Below are 12,139 nucleotides of genomic sequence, written 5' to 3' on the forward strand. Positions count from 1 at the left end.
GAGAGCATGCGCGTGTGTCCGCGTCCAATCCCTGTGTCCGTGGGGCACATGCGCAGTAGCGCAGACACAGGGACACAGGGACTGGACGCAGAGACACAGGGACTTTATTATATAGGATAATTATATAGGATTATATAATGGAAGAACTTGATTGTTTAGTGTGGAAGCGCCTGAAGAGTGGCTGGGAAAACCCAGCCAGATGGGTGGGTTATCAATAAATTATTATTATTATTATTCTGAAGCTGAGCTGGGCATTGGCGGGGGGAAGGCAGTTTCCATCATGTTCACCCACCCCCCGCGTCCCCTCCCTGTTTAAATCCATTAGCTCAGCCTGCTTCTCTCCCACCCCTTGACTTCTTTCTCCATTAATTACCTCCATGGCCCTCTTGATTGTATCATCAAGGCCCTGGATAGCAGAGAGCTGCGGAAGCAGCAAGTCTGTGTTCTGCATTTGTCAGCCAGCGCAGGAATCCCTCCACTTAAGAGCCGATTGCCTGATTATTTTAGACATTAGCTTGGGCAATTAAGAGTGGGAGGGGGGGATACTAAGGGTGGTGTCTCTGGATGATGTGCTTCCACCCACCTTGGACCTGTATTGGTGCCAGCCTCCTCCAGCCACAGATGCATAGGGTCCTTGTCCCCGTGCAAATGCAGCAGCTGCCAGCAGCAGGAGGAGCACAGAATCATAGCAGAGTTGGAAGAGACCCTGAGGGTCATCTAGTCCAACCCCCTGCAATGCAGGCATCTCAGCTGAAGCATCCATGACAGATGGCTGCCTGGTTCTGTTCGCTCCTCTTTAATGCACTTCCTGTTTTTAAAGGATAAATGCACACTGAAAAGAGAGCATCCATTGGCCTTTGAAGAGATGTGCAGTATTGGGTGTGTGTGTGTGTGTGGCCAGGTTCAAGGTGTTACTATTAGTATACCTATTAGTATATAATGCCCTTAACTACTTGGGACCAGTTTACCTATGAGATTGCCTTACTCCACATCTGCCCACTCTGTCCACTGCTTCAGTCGGTGGAATTGGCACTACCACAGGTGCCACAGAATACCTATTCTGCATTTGTAAGAACTTAATCATTTTGTGTGGCAGCACCGGCACTTTGGAACTCCCTGCCAATTGATACCAGGCAGGTGCCTTCACTGTACAGGCAATGGACATTTTATACTTGTCCAGTTTGTGCACCACAGCACACGACCGCATTGGTGCAACCCAGAAGTGGCCGGGAAAAAGGGCTAGGGTCATAACGGGGCATAACGGGCTTATGCGCGCTCCACCGGCACATGTGGGGGTTAGGAACGCTGTTCAGCCATTTCCCGTGGGAAATGATATATAATGAAATGAAAAGGTTGTTTAAAATAACCTTTGTAAAAACAAAGCAAAAATCAGACAGAAACTTTTCTTTTGGGAATTATAGGGAAAGAACTACCTAAACTTTACATAAACTTATTCATGTGTGCAACTTCAACGGCAAGAATGTTACTTGCTTCAAAATGGAGTCTCCTTCTTTGGAGGTCTTTAAGCAGAGGCTTAACAGGCATATGCCAAGAATGCTTTGATGGTGTTTCCTGCTTGGCAGGGGGTTGGACTGGATGGCCCTTGTGGTCTCTTCCAACTCTATGATTCTATGATTCTATGAAAATGGAAAGAAGCAGAAGTCCCAGCAAAGGAAGAATGGATACAAAAACTTATGGAACATGCAGAAATGGCGAAACTTACTGGGAGAATAAGGAATCAAGACTTTTTTTAAAATAAAAGAATGAAAATGGTTTATTGAATATTTTCTGATAAATTGTAAACAGATAAAAACATTGGCAGGATTTTTGTAATAACCTGCAGTTTCATAAGAGTATATATTTAAAGAAGATGAATAAATGAGCAAATTAAGTTAATATGGATATGCAGAAGATATTAAAAATAAATTTATGGGACCGCAGAAAGAGGGGGGAGGAAGTCAAGTTTTGAAATGTCAAAATGATTGTAAATATAGTGAATTGTATAAACATGAAAAGTATGAATAAAAAAGAAACGTCGTTCAGCCATTGCCTGGCTCCCCCACCCTCAGCTTTTTAACCCCTTTGTCTCCCGCCAGGCCCACGTCTTCGACCTGAGCGTCAACAAATACGAACCCATCTGCAACCAGCCAGTGGTGGCCAAGAAAAGGAACAAGATCACCCATGTTCAGTTCAACGCCATCTACCCCATCATCATAATCGGGGATGACCGTGGGCACGTCACCTGCCTGAAGCTTTCTCCCAACCTCCGCAAGATGCCAAAGGTAAGCCAGTTTACGGCTGGACTGGAGAGGGAGCATCTACAGAAGGGGTCAGAAAGGTTCACCTCGCCTCGGACGGTTCACTCCAGAGGGCCAAATTGCATGCACAATTTCCGGCGTCTGTGTCTGCACAGACGCAATTTCCAGCATCTGTGTCTGCGCAGATGTGTTTTTCAGCACCTGCGCATGCGGATTTCCAGCGCTGCGGAAGCGAGTCCCTGCGCCGGTTTAGCGCGGGGGGACGACGACTTGCCGAGCGGGTGGCTCAGTTTTGGGGTGGCTCACGGGCTGGTTAAATAACCCTTGTGGGCCGCTTGTGGCCCATGGGTCTTAGATTGCCTGCCTCCGATCTACTGACTGAAGCAGATTATTTGTTCTACAGGGTATGGTTTAAAATACCACCACCATCCCGGTGAGGTTTTCACATTGACATGTTGTAGCTGCTAGTATGGAACCCGAGGGCCAAACTAGCCATCAAGTTTACCTCGCTTGGGCTGGTTCACTCCAGTGGACATCCCTCCATGGGCCGAATTGCGTGCACGATTTCCGGCGTCTGCACAGACGCAATTTCCAGCATCTGTGTCTGCGCAGATGTGTTTTTCAGCGTCTGCGCATGCACAGACGCGATTTCCGGCACTGCGGAAGCGACTCCCTGAGCCGCGCTGCGCCGGTTTAGCGCGGTGGGGGGGGCTCGCCAAGTGGGTGGCTCGGTTCGGGGGCAGCTTGTGGGCCACTTGTGGCCCACGGGCCTTAGGTTGCCTACCCTGATCTACAGGCTGAAGCAGATGATTTGCTCTGCAGGATGTGGTTTAAAATACCACACACACACACACACACACACAGTGAGGTTTTCACATTGACATGTTGTAGCTGCTAGTCTGGAACCCGAGGGCCAAATTAGCCACCAAGCTTTAGGGTGGCTGCAGACAGAGAAGAAATTCCATTTGCACACTGAGGTCCAGCTCCAAGGGCCTTCTGGCAGTTCCCTCACTGCGAGAAGCAAACCAGGCAGCAGGCAGAGGGCTTTCTCGGTAGTGGCGCCTGCCCTGTGGAATGCCCTCCCTTCAGATGTCAAAGAAATAAACAACTATATGACATTTAGAAGACATCTGAAGGCAGCAATGTTTAGGGAAGTTTTTAATGTTTGAATTTCTGTTGGAAGCTTCTGTTGGAAGCTGCCCAGAGTGGCTGGGGAAATCCATCCAGATGGGTGGGGTACAAATATTATTATTATTATTATTATTATTATTATTATTATTATTAGTTTGCACTTTTCGGAAGCGCAATTATCCTTTGAAACCTCAAAGTAGTTTACAAAATGAATAAAACAATTAATATCAATTAAGCAATACAAATCTACTTAAAACTGTCAAGCAATTAAAATCAGTGATAAACTAAAAACAGGTTATAAAACTCATCAGCGTTCTCCATATCTGGGGAGGCTTGTCTGAACAGAAATGTTTTTAGCCGGTGTCGAAAAGGGTACAGCGAAGGCGCCTGCCTGCCTGATGCCAGCAGAGTTTTAGGCTTAGCAAAAAGAAGTGACCACAAATGAGGTCTTTAAAAGGCAGGAGTACAGAAAACATGGAAATGCAGCAAGCTGGCAGCGACATCTCTTTTTCCAAATTTTGTTTGTTTTGCTTTTCCTCGCAGGGACTCAAAAGTAGTTTGGACTAAATAATGCATCAGAATGCAAATGGGGCTTCTGCCATAAGCCCCATCCTCTATTGTTGCTCATTGTAAATTCTTAATGATTTTCTCTTTTAAGTGAGAGCTGCTTCATGTTTCAGCAGCAGATTTGATCCTCGTAGTCCCACCACTGTACAATCAAATTTTTTGGTACAATGCTCGGAAGGTGTCCAGGTCATGTCTAAAAGCAGCAGACAGGATGGCCAGGATTTCTTGAGTGGTACTTCCGGGTCCGCCGAGTACACAACCTGAAAGTTCACAACCCGCAGCATACTCAACAGGTATACAGGTATACTGAAGTAGTCTCTGAGCTGTTTACGAAAACAACAAATACTACATATATATCCTGACAGGCTTATCCTGACTTATTTTTTCGCTGCGCTTTCAAAGTACAGATCTGCGCTTTAAAGCTCTGTATCCGAGTGTTACTTCATTTGTTTTTGTCCCAAAGCTTTCCCCACCGAAATCTGCAATTTACCGCTGCATCAGCAATCGGCAGAAAACCCCGTTGCCGTTTGCTCCATTTCAGTGGTAAAATGTGGGTTTTCCCAAGGAACATGCTGAGACAAAAATAAAATCACTCCGACACTGAGTTTTAAAGTTTGGACTTGTGGAAACGCAGCGCAAAAGGAAGTCCAGATGAGGCCTAAAACAATGAAAAGGGGGGGGGTTAATATTATTTATCAGTCGAAAAGCAAAAAAACTCAATGCAACTCGACAAGATAAAATACAACAAATAAAAACAATTTAAAGCCAGAAATAAATTAAAATAATTAACAATACAAAATATTCATTCAGTAACATATTAATACATACCCTCCAATATTTCTCCGATGAAAATAGGGACGTCTCATTCCATAATGATAATTTTACTATTTATACCCCACACATCTTACTGGGTTGCCCCAGGCACTCTGGGCAGCTTCCAACATACATAAAAACATAATAAAACATTAAACTTTTTTTTTAAAAAAACTTTCCTATACAGAATTGCCTTCAGACGGCTTGAGGGTTGGATAACTCCATACCCTCCAACATTTCTCCAATGAAAATAGGGACATCCTAAAGAAAAAGTGGGGCATTCAGGGATCCAATCAGAAACCGGGACAGCTTCTCTACATCAGGGACGTCCCTGGAAAGTAGGGACACTTGGAGGGTCTGTTAATATGGTCAAGTCCTACGCACCCCACTAAAAGATGAGCACCACCATTGGAGGGAGGTAAGGTGATTCCCAAAGGAAAGAAAAAGCCCAAAGACTGGCAAGGATGGCACCAGGCGTGTCTCTCTGGGGAAGGAATTCCACTGACAGGGAGCCACCACTGAAAAGGCCTGTTCTCATTGTGGCCACCCTCTGCCCCTTCCTCAGGAGGGGCACACAGGGAGGGGCCTCTGATGAAGACCACATGGGTGGGCTGGTTCATAAGTGGGGAGGCACTCACTGGAGAGCTGCTGCCAGTCAGTGTAGGCATTACTGAGCAAGATGAACCAGCCATCTCGCAGGTGCGGAAACAATGCGATATCGGTCAGTGCTTGATATTAAGACAAATCTGGGTTCTGGCGCTTTTGAAAAAAACTGTCTGGCATCCGGCAGCTATAAACCGTAACAAATTACGGTAAACGCAGCATGGCCAGGAATAATCCCTCCCTGTCTTGTTTTAGTCCCACTTTTCTCCCTTGCATACAGGTATTAATAGCTTGAGTGCTTTTTATAGACCCTTTCTCTGATTTCTCGATTGCCTCCAATGGTGAGGATAAATATGACATTGTGCATTGTTAGCAAGGGCAGCTGAAGCTGGAGAGACCGACAGCTGGAGGGAGACAAAATTCGCTTCGCAGGGACATAGCTGTGGCATGCTCCTCCCAGTGTCATTACGGAGCGGTTTGTCTCTGGTCTCGCTTGCCTGTTACACTTAAAGGGGCGTTTGCCGAGGAATTTCAGTGATTCCCGCAGGGGAAGCAGCAGTTGTGATCTACAGGCTAACCTAAGGGGTGGGCTTGCGCATGGAACTTGTCTGACTGATCCCTTAATGAACGGGAGGGAATCTGTAATTACAAAGGAAGCACATGCTGTCTGCCAGAGACATTCTCTGTTGGCAACCAGGAGATGAATGGGCTTGCCACCCACGGTGCCATGGCATTTTGAACCAGTGTGTTACGCAGAACTTCATCCCATGCTCAGTAAATGGCGCTTAGCGAAATGGTGAGCTATTTCCAAAGAGGTTCCTCGTGTGGGACTTTCCTAGTCTTTGTTTCCTTCAGCGCCGGACTGGAAGTTCGGTTCTTTAGGGAACTTCTCTCAGGTAGGATGTGCATTCCATCCTGCCCTCCTCAGGCAAACAACAACAGCAAACCACTGTGTGAATCAACCTGGAATTCAAACCTGACTCTAGTTTAAGGGGCGTAAATTCAAGTCTGACGTGGGCCAGATTAGGGATGGGTGAATTTGCCAATGTCTGCTTCTCCAAGTTTCTCATTTGCGCCCCACCCCCAGTTTCGAGTTCATTTCTTAGTCTGCAATTTCTTTTTTTTTCTTGAGCCCTAGTGAAAATTTCTCATCATTCTATTGCAAATTTCTCACAATGTGCACATTTTTGTAGGCCTTTTTTTGCAAAGCAATTTCCACATTTGGAAGAACTTGATTGTTTAGTGCGGCAGCGCCTGAAGAGTGGCTGGGAAAACCTCTTCAGATTCCTGCATTCTTGAAAGTCACCCATCAGCCTGATTGAAGGCTCTCCTTCAGTTCTGCTAGAAGGCAGAGTAGGTGCTTGGCAGATGCAATCTTCCCCGGGGCTCCTCCTGCCCCTTGTCCCTCTCCACCTTCCTTTGATAGTTGTTTGTGTGCCTTGTGGGCGACAGGAATGTCTTCCCTGCTCCTCACTGAGAACAGTTTAACAGCAGCCTCTGTTTCTGGACAGCTCTATCACCCCCTCTCACCGCGTCCTCTTTGTCCGGGCACCACCCACCCACACGAATCCAGCAAAGAGACTCAGCATTTGATAGGTTTAACATGGCAGCAAAAGCCGCAGGCATGGCTGCTCTGGCTGGGAATCCTTTGCGAATCGCTGCTTGTCAACTCCGCTTGCGGTTTCAAGCCAGGAGCAACGCCAGAGGTTTATAACTCCGTCCACTGTGATGACATGAATGCCACTGAGGAAACTCCTTCACACAACACGTAGTTAAACTATGGAACTCCCTCCCACTAGAGGCATTGATGGTCACCAACCTAGAAGGCTTCAAAAGAGGGTTGAACAAATTAATGCAGGAGGCGACAGTCAATGGCTATGATCTATGTCCACAGTTGGAAGCAACAATACTTCTGAATCCCAATTGCTGGAAAACTCAGGGGGAGAGAGTGCTCTTGTGCTTTTGAGTTTCCCATGGGCATCTGGTTGGCCACTGGGAGAACAGGATGCTGGGCTAGATGGGCCATTGGTCTGATCCAGCAGCCTCTTCCTCTGTTCTTACGATAATCACAGGCTAGTTGTGTGCTGTGGGGAAACTTCAGGGGCGGAGGGGTAGACATTCAAGTTCACCCCAGCCTTAAAGCATATGTTTAATGGCAGTAATATCCTTACAGTGTTATTTCTCTGAAGTTCTTGCTGTCTGGTGTGAGTGCTTTCTGACCAATGTGGCTGTTGTTGGGGCAGGTGCCAGGCATGTCTGTCTGTCTGTCTGTCTGTCTGTCTGTCTGTCTGTCTGTCTGTCTGTCTGTCTGTCTGTCTGTCTGTGTCACCTCAGGTGAATATTTTCCTCAGAGGAAACACTAGCAGAACTGGTGTCTCCGATAAGGTGTTGCAGCCAGCAGGAGGCCATCTTGCAGTGTGATGAATCTCCGTGGAACTTGCTTTTAGAATACAGAGCAGGCGGTTAAGGCTTCGAGCCTCGATACTGGATTTCCCTAAAATAACGGACCAGATGAGAACTCTGCACCCATCCATGTTCTCTTCAACCCGCAGGGCTTTCCCCATGAGACTTGCCTTTGAAAACGGTTCTGCATTTTGTTTCCTGTGGCTATATCTTCCTTGTCAATTGTGCCTGGCAGATGTGGAAGGGAAGGGTCATAGAAAAGGTTCATTTTAACCCCATGGAGCAGGGGTCCCCTCTCAGCAGACACCCATATGTTTTTAGAAGATTCAGTGGATTGGTTTGCAACGTCAGCCGTTGGACGGACTTTCCCCCAGCACAAATGGGATGGGGGACCTTGCAGCCTTAAACAAAAAAAAAATTCCCACAGAGTCAGTGTCTTGCCTCGCTTTCTGGGAGCATCTGCTGCTACCTGGGCAGATCTCATGAGCAGACACTTTCCTAGGGTACACCTGCTTTCTGTCACGTACTGTGGCCTGGATATACCGTAGTAAGTGGATTACGGGCCTAAGGTTAGAGGCTTTCTGCCTTAAACACACACACACTGTTCAGCTCCTGTATTCTAGACTCCTTCCTGTCCCTCCTTAAGGCTCTGAGCTCTTTTCTTTGTAGCCCCTTCACATAAGCCACTGCCTTAGCCCTCCCTGAACAAAGAAGTCCTGAAAAAAATGTGTGCTGACATGCCTAAATTCTTCCATTTTTTGAAGCATCCTTACTCAGTGGTACTTTCCCCCCTGTAAACAGGCTTAGGATGGTGATACTGAAAGTTTATCTTGCTTGTTCTCACAACTGTCTGAGGCTGATCTTTAATATTCCTATTTTATAGAAGGGCGGACTGAGGCTGAAAGGTAACTGGTGCTCTGGAGTGGGGGGGAAGGAAGGCATTGTTCCTGAACTAGCATTCACATCCCTTGACTTTCGGTAGTCTCTTAGATATTGAAACCCTAGCTGTGGAGCGCCTGAATGCTGCTATCACTCAACCTTGGGTTGGAAAAAGTGCTCTCAAGAGCAGAGGGCATCTCTTGTTCCATTTTGCAAGATTCCCTAAAGAGATATTGTCCATGCTTGCCTTCTTTTCTAACGATCAGGGCCTTGGAAGACGGAGGGGCTCAACTCCTTCTAAATGAGAGTGATGGGAGTCCAAATGGCTTCATCTGCTAAATTATTTTCTCCTGCACCAGTAACCAGAAATGGGGGTGTCTATGTTTTCAGATGCACAGCGCACCTCTGGCTTCCCAAATGCAGTTAAATATTTAATAGGATCATTTGGGGGGGGGAGATAAATTGGTAGGCATTTGCACTCAAATTGGAGAGGCTGTTTTCACCTGGGAGAAGGAATCCGGTTTCAACAGAGCTGTTTTTTAATTAGGAAATTTCATTTCATCTAAGAGGAAATAACAAACTTTTGTCTCCATAAATAGAAGAAAGGGCCTGTGCGCTTGGGGGGGGGGAAATATCCCAGATGCCTGACACCCCTCTCCACCTGAAACTGAAAGAAAATGAGTGTGGAGAGGAGATGATGTTTTGTGCTTTTTTAAAACACATACGCACAAAAAACAAAGTGAGAAAGCAAAACACTGGCAAGAAATAGTTCATTCTGGGCCAGAACTGGAGAAGGGGAAGACGGCTGTAGCAGGACTTGACTCTGAGATGCCTTATTTTGATGATTCAGGGTCGGTGTCCATTTGGAGCGACTTTTCTCCAGCCATTGGCTCTAGGCTGTGCTAACTGTTCTGAGGAGCCAGGAGTAAAGGTTAGCTCTTAGCTCCAGGGCTGTGGAAAGTTGGGTGAGGGGAGCTAAGCCTCTTTCTGCCCTGTTTCCTCACAGTTTCCCACTGTGGTAGGTGCTTTTCTCTCCAGCCTGGCTCTGATACCTGGAGTGAACAACCTTGGGAGAAATTTGCCTGGAGCAGCACAAGAAACTGCAGAGGATGTGTTTGGCCCCAGAATTGTGGGTCCCAGCCAGCCAGCCCCACCTCCCACCCAGCGATGTGATATTCATAAGGTTATTCTGAAGTGTCGAAACTACTCCATAAACATTTCATGCACAATCAAAAGCAAGCATTAGCAGAGAGCATTTTAAAAGTTCAATTAAGAAGTGATTGGAAATCCGATCCAGTCAAGACAGTGATGTAAAAACGCCTTTAAAAATGTTATGTACTGAACTGTCGGCCCACAAGGGGTGCCTGCTATGGGGAAGCAGGGTCGTCGTTCCCCAGCCCCTCCGCAAAAGGGTCCTCACAGCCCCTACACGAGACACACCCAGGGGTAGTGAGGATGAAGGCCCTTGCCAGGAGTTAGTTGGAGGAGCATATGCTTATGTGTGATTGCCCTTTAAATTTTTTGCAACTGAATGTGGGCAATGACTATACATGTACAGTGGTGCCTTGCTTAACGAATGCCCTGCTTAATGAAATTTCCGCTTAACGAAAGGATTTTTCGAGCGGAGGTTGCCTCGCTAGACGAATTCGTTTTATGAAAAATTCGTCTAGCGAATCGCGGTTTCCCATAGGAATGCATTGAAATTCAATTAATGCGTTCCTATGGGCAAAAAAAAGTAAAAAAATTTTTCCCCCAATGCATTCCTATGGGATTCGCTAGACGAATTTTTCGTTATAAGAAAAGACCCATGGAACGAATTAAATTCGTCTAGCGAGGCACCACTGTACTGTATTTAGTCAAACCTGGTGAATCTTGATTGCAGTTCATTAGTTGAAGTCGGCAGGATCACACCTCTCTGAGGGTGGAGATCTGAAGGCAGGCTGAACGAAGGCTCTCTGCTGGCAGAGTGTGTATGTGTGCAGTTATCCCACTTCTACCATTTCTGATAAATGAGCTTGGCAGGGGTTTTTTCACCCCACCTCTTGCATTGTTTTAAAAACCTGGAAGCCCGCTTGGAGCACGGGCAACAGTGGACCAAAAAGAAATGAGTGTGTGTGCATAAAAGGAAGCAGAGCACATCTCAAACGACACGAAACCTCCATAGAAAGTGGAGCCAGCTTGCTTTCTGCTGCTCCGGAGGGCAGGACCTAAACCAATGGATTCAAATGGCAAGAAAGAAGATTCCGACTAAACAGCAGGAAGAACGCCTTCATTGGAGGTTTTCAGTAGAGGTTGGTTGCGCATCAATCTGTCATGGATGCCTTAGTTGTGGCTCCTGCACAAGAGTTTATTATATATATTTATCTTGTTGCATTTATATCCCAACTTTCCTCCCCAGGAGCTCCAGTTGGCAGACATGGATCTGCTCCTTCTCACTTAACCCTTGCAACCTTGTGAGGTAGGTGAGGCTGAGATTGAGTGAGTGGCTAAAGGTCACCCAGTGAGTATCCTGCCTGAGTGGGAGGATTTGAACCCTGCTCTTTCCCAGGTCCTGGTCTGACACGAACCACTAATCCACACTGGTTTCCAGGTTTCAGCTTGTTCCTTGCTGGAAGAACATCAGAACTCAAAACTCTGTATTCCCCAGAGCAGCATGGCCAGAATCCTGTATCCAGCCTGAATCCTGTTTTTCTCAGTGACCTATCTGAACCTTGCTTTGCCTTACAGCCCAGCCGGGCTTTGGCCATGCCTTTCCACACCACAGAGCAGGACAATCCTGGGACCTCAGCCCTCTAGCCCTCTTCCCCTCTCCAGCAGATCCTGCTCCAGGTGGCTGCTTGGCTTGCCCTTGCCAAACGCTCCTCAGGGGAGGGAAGCAACCGGGAGGGAGATGGGGAAGCCCGTGGACCCTCCCCTGTCTGCTTCTCTGCTCTGCATCCTCTCGCGAGGCTTGGATTGCACCTTGAGTTAGGCCCAGAGTCAGTGGCAAATCTCTCATTGATAGAAATGGGGCCTGGATCCTGACGTCGATGGATGCATTTTAATCCCTGCCTCCCAGGTGAGGGTTGGAGAAGCAATTGGCAGGCAGAACCAGCCTGCAGCATCTTCAGCCGCCCAGCCCAGAGCACGGAGTGTGTTTGGGCCTCAGGCAAAAATACCTGCCGCTCTCTGTGTGTGATGCTTTTTGAAAACCTGTGGCGTTTGCTGGGGCTGCTTGTGCCAAATCAGTCCTGAACTGTTCTCTCCTCTCCCTCCCTCCCTCCCCCCCCCCTCTCTCTCTCTCTCTCTCTTTGAAGCAAAATAGAAAAAAATTCCTTCAGTAGCACCTTAAAGACCAACTAAGTTTTTATTTTGGTATGAGCTTTCGTGTGCATGCACACTTCTTCAGATACACTAGAAACAGAAGTGTCAGACCCTTATATATATACAGAAGGTGGTGGGGGTGGGTGGGAATGGGTGATGGGATGATGGGAGTGGTAAACCTG

At 47.1% G+C, this 12,139-nt stretch overlaps 1 protein-coding gene across 1 annotated transcript in view; it reads left to right on the top strand.

Annotated features, from left to right (window-relative positions):
• The window catches only part of DNAI1 (dynein axonemal intermediate chain 1), a 136,629-nt gene that overhangs the window by 101,839 nt on the left and 22,651 nt on the right, over positions 1-12,139 (top strand). The window contains exon 19 of the mRNA XM_060280401.2: positions 2,097-2,282. Coding sequence (XP_060136384.1) covers positions 2,097-2,282 — 186 coding nt within the window. The remainder of the gene's footprint in view (positions 1-2,096; positions 2,283-12,139) is intronic.

The sequence above is a fragment of the Zootoca vivipara genome, chromosome 10, assembly GCF_965207765.1.
Source record: "Zootoca vivipara chromosome 10, rZooViv2.hap1.1, whole genome shotgun sequence".
Classification (NCBI taxonomy): Eukaryota; Metazoa; Chordata; class Lepidosauria; order Squamata; family Lacertidae; genus Zootoca; species Zootoca vivipara.